Source organism: Panthera onca, chromosome C1, assembly GCF_046562875.1.
Source record: "Panthera onca isolate mPanOnc1 chromosome C1, mPanOnc1 haplotype 2, whole genome shotgun sequence".
NCBI classification, from domain to species: Eukaryota; Metazoa; Chordata; class Mammalia; order Carnivora; family Felidae; genus Panthera; species Panthera onca.
In genome coordinates, this window is record NC_138346.1 from 3417412 (window position 1) to 3433676 (window position 16265).

A 16265-nucleotide genomic window follows, 5' to 3' on the forward strand; every position below is an offset into this window, starting at 1 on the left:
ACCCGGCTCCCCTCTCCCCTTCCCACTCCTGCTCTCCTCCTCCCTGCCACACACCCTCAGGATGCCTCCCCTGAGGCCTGGGAGAGAAGAGGCTCCCGGCGGGGTTTCCAAGCCCTCAGAGCCCACTGCTGCCTGCCGCGCAGCAGGCACCTGTCCGTCTGTGTTGTCATGGTCCCCCCACCCGCGGCTCACAGGATGGGATGTGACAGCTCGGACTCCAGCCGAGGGGAGGGAGCCCGCTTTTCCAACGGCTCCAGGAGGAAACGGATTGTTCAGCCAGGGTCCCCTGCCCTCCCTGAGGCAATCCTGACGGACAGGCCTGAGTCGGGGCCCAGAGAGGGGAGAGCCCCCCCATGCCGGGTGGGCCTGGCCTCGGGAAGGAAGGGCTCTGCCCGCCCCAGGGCTGGGGACGCTGGCAGCCAAACCTGGGGGCTCCACTCTTGGGGGCTCAGCACTGGCATTCACACCACAAGCGGCAACCACATCACACACTCTGCCAGACCCACATTTTAACTGAGGAGAAGCTGTGGAATCGGTTCATTCCGGGCGGCGGCGGTGGGGGGGGGGGCGGTGGTTGGAATCTGGAGGAACAGAACCAGCTATTTGCCATAAGGAAGGACTCCACCGAAAACATTCCCTTGGCAGGAGGCTCACTACGACTTGCAGCGTGGGTACAAGCTCTCTCAACAGCTCTGGCCTGGGCCTGACCGTAACATGCCTACGGGAGGGAGACAAAAATCCAGAAATTTCTCTCCCTGCGGTTAAATACCCAGGGAGAGTAAACAAACACGCCGAGTTGATTAGCAAACAAGAATCCTTCAGCTTTGGATTCCAGGGTTAGAACTGTCTCCAGACTGAAACCAGCACCACAATCTAAAGTAGACACATTTATTGTATTTCCTGCGACATCCCAGTCAGTCCCAAACATTTATACGACATCCCAGTCAGTCCCAAACATTTATACGTGTATTTACAGAGTCATATATTTCAATAAATACGGCAGCCTTGCAAGAAAACCCTCAATGCCCCCACCCACCCACCCCCACCTCCCTGCACACCAGGGAGGGCACCTGCTTCCCAGGTCAGGTGACAGACAAGCATGTCACTGAAGCACACCAGGTGAGGGTGGGCTCACAGATACAGGGGTTTCCAACAAACACAGCCATCCCAGAATAATCCTGGCTCCTCTGGAAACGTCCTTCTCTTCTGATTGATGAAAAACTTTCCAGTGGCTATACTTAAAATTTACAAAATGCATGCGGTCATACCAGTCTTCTGTAAACACAAGCATATACACAAAGTCCAGGCTTACAACAGCTTGGTTATAAAACTGTTACGGTTAAGTTCTTGAGCCTATGGACTAGCATACTTAAAAAAAAAAAGAAAGAAAGAAATTCCACATTGCTATTTTGGGTAGCAAAATCTGCATCACCAAGGGAGATCTGGCTACTGCTATAATTTGGGAAGAAAACACTGTGGGCTCCGTAATTCTGCTAATTACTGCTGGGCTCCAATGACATTAATTTACTGATAACCTCGTAAAGCGGCGTTTATTTGGAAAATAAAGATACAAACATTAGCCAGACCACTCAGAATAATGTTAAGATTACAGGACTTTGAACTTCCAGAACATGCATTACCTTCGTGGTAAACAAGGAAAGACTTTACATGTGATCATGACAATAGTGTTTATTTACACAGGCTTTAGGGGGTGCAGCTTCTGGACAGCAGTGAGGACATTTAGTTAGTTGCCTTAAAAGAAAAGAGACACAACCCGGCTTCCTGCCTTGTTAGCAGGGACATGTTCATTTCTTAGGAAACTAAGACAGTAAGTTCCATGTCAAGCCACATGGATCCCAACACAAAAGGGTAGAATAATACTGTAAGATTTTGCTTTACACAGAACCTCGGCCAAAACACTTTAAGAGGCAAGATCAGTTTTCAGATTACATTGCAGGGAAGCAGATGCTAAGGGTTTTAATAAATGCAGAGAGATTCCTCCGCCAGCCTGCAACCACCAGGCTTCTGTGCGTCCCTAAGCCCCTCTCCTCCAGGTGGCCTGGGCCACCTCCGCGACAAGCCACACTGCCCCCAGCTGCTGCCCACCCCCCCCCCCTACATAATCAGGGCAGCGGTCATCCCTCATCATGACTCGCACTCAGGTGCTCCCCACCAACATCACCTGTTCTGGGGAAAGACCACAAGTACCAGGGCGGTAGCCGCCGGCCGTGCATCTCCGGGCCGCTGGATTCTTCCGCTTAAGTGCCCTGTATTTAGTTTTTCTTAAAAAGTAACTAACTACATGAAGTGAGTCCAGTGGCTAAAGCAGTTTAGCAAGGTTTCTTAGCATTGACAGGGAAGTCATGAGGACAACTTCAAGGTAAATTATGCTAAGTCTGTGGCGCAGGTTCCTCTAGTCGCTGGGTTTGTTTTATAATCTCTCCCCAAACAGAAAGCTGAGTATGCTCTGCCTCCTCGTCCCTCTTTGAATTTCTAGCACACAGAAGTGCCAAGTTCACAAGCAAACAACAACAAGAAGGTTTGGAAACGTTCCCGAGGAAGAAGGCTGGTCTCATTTTTGCAAAGGACATCCTAGGGAGGTTTGCTTGCAAATCAGCAAGTGCTGCATGAGAGAGACAGTCAGAGATTCTCGGTTTTAACTAGTTTCTAGATAAATGGGCCGCGGACCCGGTTCCCGGCGCCGAGGCTGCAAGGTGCCTGCTAACACGCGGGAGCCCGCGCGGGGCCGGCAAGCACAGGTGCGGGGAAGCGAGTTCGCGGGCGCGCGCGGGAAAGGTGCCCGCGCCCCTGCGAGCTCCCGGGGCCCCCAGGCCGCCCCTCTCCCCCCGACCTGCCCGAGGGACCCCGGCCCTACTCACCCACGAGCAGCCAGAGGCCGCCGAGGCTCCGGGCCATGGCGCGCCGCCGAGCCGGGCCGCCTGCGAGGACTGAGGCGCCGGGGGCGGGAGCGGGGAGCGGCGGCGCGCGCCTGGCCCCGCCCACCGCGGCTCCGGAGGGGGTTGGGGGCGGGGGCGGGCAGGTCGCGGGGGCGCAGCGGGGCGGGCCCGCACCTGCCCGCCCGGCGCGCGGAGGAGGCCGACCCCGCGGCGAGCAGCCCGCCCCGCGCGCTGCGAGCTCGGGGTCCCCGGGACCCTCCGCTGGGACGCGCACGCGGGCTCTCCTGCAGTGTTCGCCCAACACGTTTCCACGCCAGAGAGGGTCTTCTAGACGGGGCACCTCAGGCTCAACCCGGGCACCATCCTCTTCCCCTCCCTAGGTCCCGGGCACTCTTGCCCCGGGGGTCTCCTTTGCGAAAGGTCAAGACCTCCTTTCTGCATCTCGCTCTCCCCCAAGGTGTGGGCACTTCGGATTCTCGGGGGATACAGCCAGTCCCAGGGCTCGGGGAGACGCTTACTAATCCCCAAAGGACACACGGTGAGGAACTGGAATACATGCTGAGACCTGCAGTGTGAGCCATGGCGTGGGCGCAGGGGAGGAGGGACACGTCAGGTATGCGCAAAGGTCCTGGGGTCGGAGGGAACAGGGCTCTTGGGAGGATCGAAAGGCGGCCCAGACGGACCTGCTGCCCGGGATGGATGGGGGGAGGCAGACGCGAGGCTGGGGAGCCTCCTCAAGACTCTGAACTTGAGTGGAGAGATGACGGCATTAGACTTGTCGTCTGCCGGCCCGGAGAACTCACACGGGGAGAGGACAAGAAGCTTGGGCATATTCGTTATAGAGGGTGAGAGAAGGGCTCCTTGGGGTACACGGGGGGCGGGAGCGCCGTGGGGAAGGAGATTTTCCCCGCGCAGAGGTGTGAGTAGGACACATGAAAAAGCCATGCTGGTGGTTATTTTCCCCGCTCAGTGGTTCCGCCTTGTGACAGCCTATTCAAGGAGAGCCCCGAGGAACCCAGCAGGTTTGTGCTCACTGCGCGTGGGAGGGAAAGAATCACCCCCTCGAGTGCAGTGGGCACATCTCCGACGTGGCTGGTTCGTACACCGCGGTACACCGAGCGCGGCGCCTAGCGCAGGTCTGGAGGGAATCTGTTCCCCGGCTACATGAAGGGGAACAGAGCCACCTGCTGTCTGCCCAGAGAACAGGAGGCAGCCGACGACCCTGTGCTGGCCCATCCATTCTTCTGAACCCAAGCTGGAGGGTGGGGGGAGGGGGGAGCCTCAAGGCCGGCATGCCTACACCTGGGGCACCCCAAGGGTCCTGAGAGTGAGGGGTCTGTGTCAGATGGCGGGGGAGGGCACAAGCTCTCTTGCCTTGATTAGCCCCTCTTCCTGAACCTGAGGAAGATACACTCTATTGGGTGGTCTGGCCTCCCCACTTGATTCATTTGCTAGGCCTTGGAGCCCCTACTGTGCGCAAGACTGTGCTAGATAAACAGTGCAGGCCCTGCTCTCCAGTCTATCCCGCAAATGCCAGGAACTGTATTGTACATGTGGAGTGTGTCCCATCTGGCTCGGCTGCAGTGTGTCTTGAGGGCTGGCTGGGAGGAGAGGAGGGGCAAGGGCCACCAGAAGGAAGGGGGTGGTGAGGGGCGAGAAGTGGGGCCCCAGCCGGGCTCCATGCACCTGTGCTAGGGGACAGCAGTCACCAGGAGGGCGAAGGGCGTGCATGGCTCTACCAGATGACGATACGGCCGCCCTTCCCGCTCTCGGCTCATGGACCCCCCTGCGACTTCTCGTTGGGCCCTGTCACCCAAGGCACTGGGGGATGACTGTATCATCGCCAGGCCGACCAGGAGCCGTGTGCCATTTCTCCTCTCCGTGCTCTTAGACACACCCCCTAACAGGTGCATGTACCTAAGAGGACAAAGTTTATCTCTCAAGTTCATGGACTTTGGAAGTTCACAATTCCCTTGGGAATGCGTGCGTGCGTGTGTGTGTGTGTGTGTGTGTGTGTGTGTGTGCGTGTGCGTGCGTGTGTGTTACAAACCCTCCAGCACTTTCCCTCCCAGTGGTCTCCATGTCTGCACCTCGGGTCTGGGGAAGAGACATCTAGTAATGACCACAGGCTTCCTCTTCTGCAAGGGTAGGAAAGTGAGCTCTGTCAGCACTTGCCCCATGGCTATGACACACAACGAGCGTTGGCAACTTTGCCCTGGCTAGATCCTGTCTGATGCATTTGGACATCTACGTGGCAGTAAGGAGCATGGGAAATCATTCTTCTCCCCAGGCACCTCCAGCTAGATGGACATTACGTTCAACAGAGGAAGAGGTGAGGCATGGGCAGGTGCTTTGTCGTGTGCACAGCCAGGGTTAAAGACACAACCTAGATGGGTCAACAAGAACTGGTCGACATTACTAAAAATTCAAAATTACCTAAGACTTCTGCTTCCAGCCATGATGAAGTAACAGGGACTGGAGTTACCCTCCCCCCTTAAACTGCAGACTGGACAAAAGCGATGAAATGACCGTTGTCGCACTGGACCACGGGCAGTGCAGGTCTGGGATCCGGGGCAGCAGGAGAACAGGTGAGGACAGTCGGGACTGCTCACTGCCAGCAGCTTCCAGACCACAGGGCGGGTGGGGAACCCACACAGAGCCTGGCTGGGGTCTCGGAGTCGAGGAGCAAGCTGGGGGGCCAGGGGAGCCCAGGCAGCCAGAGAGGCAGGGCTCCAGAGGACCAGGGAGGACAGCGGCACAGGCGAGGTCTGCACAGGGTTTCTGAAGTCTCAGCCTAATGATGCTGGTCAGCACGTGTATGGAAGGACCCTGCCCGAGGCACAGAAAAGGACCACCAGAAAAGGACAGGTTGGAAGAATCCCCAAGAGCTCACACAGGGCCTGCGATAGCTCCAGTTTTCCACCAATTATAGTGGAAAAACCTCGAGGTAAGCAGAACATCAGATAGAGTAATTAGAAGGGTATTGCCTTTAGAGTCAGAAGAAACTATATAGGCTGCCTTGGGGCTGCCCAACAAAGCTTAAAAGCAAGAACTGACAAAAACAAATGATTTCCAAGTAACCACTACATCCCAAAACAAAGACTTAAGAAAAAAAGAAAAGAAAAGAACAAAGCACCAGAGAACCAGAGGACAACTGCACGTGGCTGAATGCACGTGCTATCGCGAGTCCCGTCAGGAGTTGTGTAAAAACTGTTCGAGAGACCTACAAATTCAAGAACGTTGACAAATCCCAAGCACAAGAATCATGAACAAAAATACACCAAGGCACATCACAATCATATTGCTTAAGACCAGTAATAAAGAAGAAGTTTTAAAAGCGACCGGACACAAAACACATTGTGTGCGGAGGGACAGCGTTAAGTACTGGAAGGAAACAGCAATGACAAGTTCTACAGAGTTTTTCAATAACTTGCTGGTACGAAGGGGGAGACTTTGCCGGTGTCCTCGCCACTAGGCTAGCAATCGAGAGGTTAAGTTTTAGTCGTGATCGGTGATGAGTTAGTGACCCCGGAGACGTTTCTACGCCACGACAACGCAGTTCTGTGGCTGGCCTGCAGCGTACAACTGTTAACCATTAAACAAAAACAGCAGCATCTCGGGGACACTCAGCCTCAGCTTCGTCCAGCTCCAGTTTTTCAAATCCCCCACGGAGTCTCGCTGGTAAAACCAAACAGTTGGGACTTGCAGGCAGCTGAAAACTGCTTGCATATTTGGATTTGCCCAAAAGCTCTCTCCAAAAGCAAGCGAAACAAAAAAGTGAAAAGTCAATTCTGCGCAAAACTACGTCATCAGCATCACCAGGAGAGTTTTAGAACTGCGAAAGAACTCAATCAGAGACAAGTCGGCAGATGCCAGCACGTGACCTCTCTCGCACCCCATCTGACCCGTAGCCACCCCACCTGGGTGAGAGCAGACGTGGCCTGACAAGGAACTGGGGGCAGAAGAGGGGGGCTGGTGAGGCCCTAAGATTAAATCTTAACGTCCAAGATATAAAACATTCAAGAAAGAAAACTTTTTTTTTTTTTAACGTTTATTTATTTTTGAGACAGAGAGAGACAGAGCATGAACGGGGGAGGGTCAGAGAGAGGGAGACACAGAATCTGAAACAGGCTCCAGGCTCTGAGCTGTCAGCACAGAGCCCGACGAGGGGCTTGAACTCACGGACCGCGAGATCATGACCTGAGCCGAAGTCAGCCGCTTAACCGACTGAGCCACCCAGGCGCCCCCAAGAAAGAAAACTTTTAAACATATCCCAATACTACAGAAATTAGTACGAGTCAATCTATCCAGAGCTGCGGCATAAAACCGGGAGATAAGATTTGACACACGTGAACCGAAGACCCCTCTACCCTCTGCGAGACTCTTGTGACAAATGTGTCACATTACCACACGGGAGGGGATCAGGAATAAAAAACACACTTAACTTAGAAAATAACATTTTTGATGCCAACCGAAAGGCTACAGACAAAAAGAACCGTATGCAAATGCTGTACTTCTCACGGGACCCGGTTTGGAAATGCTGTAACGACTTCAGGTGCCCACTAGGACCGAATAAACAGAGGTGTGCCTGTGTCTCTGTGTCCCTGGACCCATAGGTACACACACATTCCCTATTCCTGGCTCTGTCTGCCGAGAGGGCCCAAGACCATCTCCGACGGCAGTGAGCACGTCGGCCGACCAGATGCTGATTTCTTTTTTTTCTTAATTTTTTTTTTTTTTTCAACGTTTTTTATTTATTTTTGGGACAGAGAGAGACAGAGCATGAACGGGGGAGGGGCAGAGAGAGAGGGAGACACAGAATCGGAAACAGGCTCCAGGCTCCGAGCCATCGGCCCAGAGCCTGACGCGGGGCTCGAACTCACGGACCGCGAGATCGTGACCTGGCTGAAGTCGGAGGCTTAACCGACTGCGCCACCCAGGCGCCCCTGATTTCTATATAGTATTCTCCAATAAAGGAAAATGGAGTTTGTCGAAGTGGCTGATTCCAGGGCTGGGCCAGGGCATGTACAAGATGAGCCCAAAATAGCCCGTGGTGCCAGAAAATAAGTGCTTGAAAAAGGATGGCAGTTTTTAAAAAAAGACACAGGGCCCGACCTGCCGAAGTTCCTGATCACTGAGGGCTCATGGCTCCTACTTCCTTATGGAATAATTTGAGTAAAAAAAAAAAAAAATTAGAAACGATAGGATACAAACAAGTGGATAAATAAATAGGGGAGAAGGACAGCTTTTCCTTGCAGGCAAATTCTAAGTGACAAGTGTGGAAGGAATAAAGGACCTACAAAATCGCCATCAGACAAACACCACAAGAAGAACTGTTTCAGACGAGATCCGCTGATGGACGCTGAAACCCGTGAGCAAAAGTTTTAGGAGAAACAGGTGTTTTCATACCTCCACAGATTTCCCCCGACCGCGAAGGCAAAACGGTAACTTCGCAGCGGAGAAACCCAGCAGAGCCCACTGGAACCACGAGAGGGTGTGACGTACAGGAGGCAAACCACGTACCCCACCCAGACGGGGCGTTCCGAGGACTCAACGCTTCTGTGGGAGCTCTTTTCAAAAACTGCATAACCGCAATCTCATTAGGAGAAAACAGCTGATAAACTGTAATTGAGAAGGCATTCGCTAGCCAATCGATACTCATCAAAAGCATCAAGGTCATGAAAGACAAGAAAGTACTTAGCGACCGTCACAGACTAGAGGGGATACTACACTTGATCTTGGCCTGAAGGCCGAGAAGCGACAGACTAAAGGGGGCTAAAAACACCGGACTGGGTCCTGAAACAGAAAAAGAACATTAGGGGCAAAAACTGGTGACACGGGAGTAAGACTCACGGCAGTTGTGTCGTGCCAATGTTAGCGTCCTGGTTTTGACGAGTCTAGTAGGGTCATGCAAATTATCACTAGTGGAAGCCCAGTGAAGGGCACACGTGACTTACCATCTCTGCAACTTTTCTGTAAGTCTAAGACTGACGCTAAATAAAAAGCTAAACAGCCGTAGACCAAATCCTCAATCTGCACGCTGCTTACGTTGCCTGTGTGCGTACGTCCCGGATGTTCTCGGTGAACACTGTAACCACCGCTAATTACTTCAGGAGCGTGGGTACGTGAGTGTGTGTACGTGTGACCGAGTGAGAGACACAGACACAGAGAGAGAGGAAAGCAGGAGCCTCCTGAGCTAGTCAGACCTGAATTCAGTTCTGGAGTTGTCAATTTTCCTTTTTCTGTGCTTTACTTGTTAGAGTTGTGTTTTTATCGTTTGTAGTCCAGTGCCCTCTCACTAACATACTAACTTGTGGTCTGCTTCGTTCTAAGAAATACTGAGGCTGGTTATAGCCATTCACTGAAAAGGAAGAAAATAAATCAAGAAAGTAAACTGAAAATAAAGCAGCAGGAGATACAAGAGTGCAGTTACTACCCCACAGATGCGTCACTGCAGGCCGCTAGATGATAGCCCTACCATCAGCGGCAAACCGCGCGTGACTCGTTCGCTGTTAACGAGTATTGTGTTTTCCTTGCCGCCATCCCCAGGACGGCAGACACTGCTATTTTTACACGCTAGACGACCGGGGCACAGGGAGGTTACCTCGCTTGTCCAAGGCTAAACAGCTCCCAAAACTGGGCCAGGAAATTGGAACCCAGAGAACCTGGCTTTGGAGCCTGCATTCTTAAGCAGTACACTACGAGGCTTTCAGCTTCCTGGCAATAAAGGCAAAGGCCTTTATAGCAGCCAATATATAGTAAGGATATTCTCTGATCGGTCAGGAGACTCTAACTGTCAACCCTATCATGCTGCTATTAAGATATAAGTTCTATATAATTAACAGCAGCTGAGGATTTATATAGCACTCACGGGTCAGACATAACGTTTATTTCCCCCCAACAGTCAAAATTCAGGCAAATACGCAGATCCTGTAAACAATCTTATATTGCTCCTGAAGGTTTCCTAGAGATAACAATTGCAGTTGCATTAGCTTCCTCTTGCTAACGTAAGACATTCCCACACACTTGGTGATTTAAACAATACAAATTTATTATACTTCTGGAGATCAAGGTCGGACACAGGTCTCACGAGGCTGAAATCAAGATGTCAGCAGGCCTACATTCCTTCTGGAAGCTCCAGGGGACAATCTGTTTCCTCGCCTTTTCTAACGTCTAGAGGCCACACCCCCATTCTTCGGCTCCAGCCCCCTTCTTCCATCTTCAAAGCCAGCAAGAGCAGGTAGGGATGCTTCTAGAAATGGCTCTTTCTCTGGTTTTCTCTTTTGCCCACCCAGATAATCCAGCATCATCTTCCAGTCTCAAGGTCAGCTGTGTGGCAATCTTACTTCTGCAACCTGAATCCCCTTTGCCAAGTGACACATTCACATGTTTGGGGGTGAGGACGGGACAGTGTGGAGGGTCATTACGCTGCTGACCACAGGAGCTAACACTCTTTAAACATTCTATGTGCCACGTAAATACTTTGTAATAAGTAACGATGATAACAGTGAAAAAGCTGTAAGTTCATATACACAAAACGCAGGCTGAAGAACTATTCCTTTAAAAAGAAACTCTTGATTCTACTCAGTTTCTCAGTTACACGTATTATCTCCGTGGACGAGAATTAACACTGGTGTCAGGCAGAGCCGACCAGGAATTTCTGGTCCCACGTTTTGGTGACAGTCTTACAACATTCCAGATCTCTGGTGATCTCCAAGCGTAATTATTTGCATATTCTAGTTGACATGGCTCAAGTGCTCCTTGTTGTTCCAACAATACAGTGGGAACGAAAGGTGACTGTGAGCAGAGGACGCCCACATGATCTGAAGCAGCCCTTTTAGTACAAATGACCATGTGAGTCAACACGCTTATTGGCAGCAGTGATAGTGTGATCGTGGCTGAAAGCCTTTTTGGTCTATGAACGTCATCTGAGCTTTACCTTTAGTTTCTGAACAGAACATCTTTATTTAAAACACCTGACACTCGTAACATCAAGCGACCCTTTCTATATTTTCCCAAACCAAATGTCGTAATTTGCTCTGTATTCTAGAAGGGGACTCCGCTTCGTCAAATCATTTTGGAAACAAATGACCTGAGGTAAGCTTCTTATTGTCACCAGCACGTTGAAAAGAGTATCTGGTCCATGTTTCAACTTTATGCGCTGTTAACTCTGAATGCAGCCTTTGATTTGATTTGATTTTTTTTATTCTTGAATGCAGGCTTTTAATGTAAATGACCACGTGATTTAACATATGGGAAGAAATCTCCACAATTCTCAGGTTCTACTAATTTGATGTATGGCCAAAAGCAATGATTCAAGTTTCATTTAAGAAACCTTTTAATTTTTTTTTTTTTTTTACATTCCGAAACCTAATTCCTGCTAGACATTTGGGATGATCTGGTGATACCTGAAGACAAATTACTATACGGAATAAACCCCAAATCCCTTAAAAGACAAGACTTTTGAAATCCAGTAGCTTGATGGTCAGCCTTCCCCTCCATGTGTATTCCACACAGACACTACACTGGTAGGCTAATTCGCACGTGGAAAATGCCATCAAACCTGCAGAAAGTATTAAATTCACAGTGGTGCTGTAGATTCTGCCTTTATTAACTACAAATATGCCAAGTATAAATGTTAAATGAGCGACTTTTAATCAAGGATACCAACTATTGAACACTCTAAACATTTTAAACATTTGAAGAAGAGAGTGCATATTTAAATGTTCACTTTAATACTGGTAAAACTGCAACTTTAAACAGTATGTTACCTTCAAAAAGTAATCAATTAAAGAAATGTCCAGGTTATCAGATAAGGCGTAACATTAGGCTTTGAAAACTGCTGCAATTCACACTTTAACCACATGTACCAGAACCTGTGACAAAACAAAGATGAGCACTGCGGCGACTGCTTAAGTGCTCTGCCAAGTGCATGTGGCTCACTCCTCCTCGTGAAAATGGGGAAAATACATCTAAATGTTTTACACTAAAGCCAAAAACACATTAAATGGATCACACCATTAATTTAATTACCTTGGAAGCTGAAAAACAGACACATTCTATATATCTACAAATTCAAATTCAGTTTATTTAACTGTTACCCTGCGGTCCAACATGAGTCTTAAACTAAAAACTAGAACTAAGAATTTCAGGTGAAGTATATTTTTCATGTACAGAAATCGTTTAATGGACTCTGAAAACAATAAATCTTCTCTTGGTCACTGTTTTAAAAAAAATGATTTAACAAAGGTTTTTAAAATAGACATGCCCATTTTTTCTAATCCAAAATGTGTAGCTTGAAGTCTCTAAGTAACAAGTTGAAATATAAAGTTTACGAACATTAAAAAATTTCTTTTTAATACAGAGAAGACCTTAATATTGTAGCAACAACAGCTGCTAGATTTTAAGGGAAGGCTGTAAAGTAGGATATTATTACACAGCAAAATCCACTTACTGAGCCTATTTAATCCCACAGTCTTGCCACTACCACAGTGTTTTTCCTAAGTGTTGTAGAACATTCTCTGTAGGAGGGAACTCCTGCTTTCCAAGGAAATTCTATATAGGGCAAGAAAAGAAGGGAGAAATAAACAATAAAACATATGGATTACGCCAAATCCGATACTCCAGAGCAGTATAGACAGTAGGCCCCTTCCCCCCCCATCTGCGGTCTCACTTCCCGAGGTTTCATTACCAGTGGTCAAGTGTGGTCAACCATGGGCCAGGAGCAGAGGATGCTCCTGAAGCACTGCCAGGTCAGTGGCAGCCTCATGCTACGTCCCAGTGCCTATGTCACTCACCTCCCTCCATCTCATCACATGGGCATTTTACCGTCTCGTCATCACAAGAAGGCTAGGTACAGGGTAGGATAATTTGAGAGGAGGACCACATTCATATAACCTTCATTACACCATACTGTTATAATTGTTTTATTATTAGATTGTTGTTAATCTCTTTCTGTGCCTAATGCAGAGTAAACTTTATCATAAGTCCGTATGAATAGGAAAAAACACAGTATACGTGTAGGGTTTGGTACTGTGTGTGGTTTCAGGCGTCCACTAGGATCTTGGAAGGTACTTCCTGCAGATAAGGGGGCACTACTGTAGCTACTTATCAGTACACTCTACTACTAAACCAGTTACTGTCACTAAATTCATTTATCATAAAAAAGAATATCAAAACCACTCATTTACCATTAAATTCTATCATCACTAAACTCTACTACTACATCAAAGCAGAAATGGGCCACTTAACAGAGAAAACCAGATTGTCCTCGTGGTAAAGATGTGGCCATGTCTTGAACAGATCACTTAAGTGAGATGTTAAATCTATTCGCTATGAAGCATCTCAGCTAGTGTCATAAAGGTAGATCCACAAGCCGGTTTAGTAATGAACACCTATATGAAAATTATTACTTTTAAGACGAACATGTCCAGCATAACAAAGACGTCTCCCTCCATGACAAAGGTCTGGCAGGTTTGCCTGTAGCCCATAATAAAATATCTGGGTTCCCTAAGCTCGGGGTTCTTCCTGTAATGTAACTCACTGTATGTGAGGCATCACCGGGCCCTCATTGGGTTGCTTTATGAGAACTGAGGCTCAAAGAACTAGGCAAGAAAATAACATTCTTGGCTACTGCTATTGCTGTGGGAAAAAACTCTTTTGTCTCTGTCCCAGGAGGCTCATGTCTTTTGCCAGCATTAATGAAATTGTGGCAAGTTGTTAGTTTCCAAGTACAATAAAATCTCAAGATCATGAGAGTTCTCATGAAGAAGAAAAGATCTGACATTCTACTTTTCGTCTGTTCAGAATTTTATCACATGAGTGGCGAATTTTATCAACTGCTTCTGGATCTACTGAAATAATAAGATAATTTTTCTCCATTGTCCTATTCATATAGTAAATTATACTGATTTTCAAATGTTAAATAAAACTTTCATTCCCGGAATAAGGTCACTTTGGCCATAAGCTATTATTCTTTCTACAAATTGTCAGACTCAGTCTGCTAATATCTTTAAAATAATTTTTGCATCCATGTTCATGAGATTGGTCTGTAATTTTCCATTCTTGTAATGTCGTAATTTTCTATTCTTGTAATGTCATTGGTCTGGTTTTGGTCTCATGACTATACTCACTTCTCTGGAAAACTTAAAACTGATATTCCTCCTAATTCCTTTTAAATGTTTGAGGAATTCATTAATATAGCCATCTGAGCCTAGATTTTATTTTGTGGAAAGAGTTTATGATTCAATTTCTTTAATAAATACAAAAACGACTGAGACTTTCTAGATCTTCCAGAGTCTGTTTTTGTTAAGTTGAATTGTCCTAGGAAGTTGCTCATTTAATCAAAAATTTGTATTGAAGTCATTAGCAATGTCCTCTCACCTTTTCAATGACTGTAAGATTTGTAGTGACATTTCCTTTCTGAAAACTGTTCTTTATCTTATGTCTTTTCACTTTTTTCGCTTTGTCAGTTTCATCAGGGGTTTATCAACTTTATTATATTTCTTCAAGAATCTTTTGGCTTTGTTGATCCTTCTTATTGTATATTTGTTATTTCAGTAGTTTCCACACTTCTTGTACTTCTTTTGGATTATTTTTTCTTCTAACTTGCATTAATTAACTGCTCATTAATTTTGTTTCATTTTTATGACATAGGAACTTAAGGCTATCCATTTACGTTTACAAAGCTCTAAACAGCATCCCTCAAGTTTTGATGTGGAGGGTTTTCATTATCATTCCTTAACTGAAACCTACCTTCTAGTTTTCATTATATGACTTCTTCTTTCACTCACTGTTTATTGAGACGTTTATTTCCAAACACAGGAATTTCCTATGTATTTTTCCATTGCTGATTTCTGGTTATCTGAATTGTAGCCAGAGAGCACCCTCTTTTTCAGTCCCTGGTATTTACTGGCACTTACTTTATGGTCTAGCGCATGGCCAAACCATGTAAATGTTTCAGAAGCCCTGAAGAGACTTGACTTTGCAATTATCATGTGCATTATGTTCTACGTAATGTCCAATAGGTTGACTTGGTTACTTGGATTATTCAAATCTTCTATACTATTACTGACTTTTTTGTTTCTTCTGAGAGGTATTTTTAAATCTCCCATTATAATTGTAAAGCTTGCCAATTTCTCCTGATAGTTCTAGAAATATTTGCTTTCTATATTTTAAGGTGTTTTACTAGATGCATAGAAATTTCAAACTGTTATTTATTCCTGGTTAATCAAATATTTATTCTTCAGCAATTTTACTGAAATTACCATATGATCCAGAGTCTATTTCGTCTAACGTTACTATAGTGTGGTTCTTTTTTCCATCCTTTTATCTTCCGATATCCTAATGTTTTTAAGATGTGTTTCTAGAGATACTGTATAGGTGGGGTTTTTTTTAATGTTTATTTATCTTTGAGAGAGAGAGAGAGAGTGAGAGAGAGCGAGAGAGAGCGAGAGAGTAGGGGAGGGGCAGAGAGAGAGGGAGACACAGAATCTGAAGCAGGCTCCAGGCTCTGAGTTGTCAGCACAGAGCCCAATGCGGGGCTCGAACTCACGAACCCGAGATCATGACCTGAGCCGGAGTCGGACGCCCAACCGACTTGAGTGGCCCAGCCACTCTGACAATCTGAGTCTTTCAAAGGAGTATTTTGTTCATTCACGTTCATGTTTAATTACTGACGTAACTGAGTTTTCATCATCTTACTAAATACGTCCTATTTCTCCTGCCTATTCTCTATGTCCTTTTACTCTTACCTACTTTTGTAGGCTAAAAAAACTTTTATCAATCCATACCTCCTATGTTAGCACTGGAATTATATGCTTAACATTGTGGTTAACATAGAACACAAGAGCTGCCATGTTTAAGTGTACAGTTCTAGGTACTCAGGATATTCACACTGCTCTGCGACCGCTGCCATCACCCATCTCCAGCGCTTTTTCATCTTCCCACACAGACTCTTACCCATTAAACAGCTACACCCCTCCTTCCCTCCCCCAGCCTGACAACCATCACTATGAATTTGACTCCTCTAGGTACCTCATGTGAATGGAATCCTACAGGACTTGTCCTCTTGTGACTGGCTCATCTCACTTATCACAGTCTTCGAGGTTCATCCATGCTGCACCACGGGTTAGAGTTTCATTCCTTTCCCAGGCTGAGTAAGATTCCATTGTGTGTGTAGATCACATTTTGTATCTATTCATCCACTGATGGGTGTTTGGGTGGCTCCCATCTTGTAGCTCTTATGAATAATGCTACGTTGAACGTGGTGCACAACTTAACGTTTGTGTCCCTGCTTTTGGTTCTTCCAGTTACCCCGAAGTAGAACTTCTAGATCACATGGTAATTCTATGTTTAATGTTTTTGAAA

The 16265-nt window shown here is 47.2% G+C and overlaps 2 protein-coding genes across 6 annotated transcripts in view; both read right to left on the reverse strand.

Annotated features, from left to right (window-relative positions):
* The window catches only part of RAMP1 (receptor activity modifying protein 1), a 54806-nt gene extending 51400 nt beyond the window's left edge, over positions 1-3406 (reverse strand). The window contains exon 1 of one of the 2 annotated variants that reach the window (XM_078450683.2): positions 2880-3406. In XM_078450683.2, the coding sequence (XP_078306809.2) occupies positions 2880-2916 (37 nt within the window). In that variant the 5' untranslated portion in view covers positions 2917-3406. The remainder of the gene's footprint in view (positions 1-2879) is intronic. The other variant, XM_078450684.2, reaches the window with a different exon arrangement.
* Positions 3407-9927: 6521 nt separating this feature from the next.
* RBM44 (RNA binding motif protein 44) overlaps positions 9928-16265 on the reverse strand; it is a 46744-nt gene continuing 40406 nt past the window's right edge. For 3 of the 4 annotated variants that reach the window (XM_060625853.3, XM_078450685.2, XM_060625856.3), the window contains one exon: positions 11532-12452. The gene's annotated coding sequence lies outside the window, so the exon portion shown is untranslated. Of the gene's footprint in view, positions 11461-11531; positions 12453-16265 lie in introns of those variants that run through there. The other variant, XR_013557133.2, reaches the window with a different exon arrangement.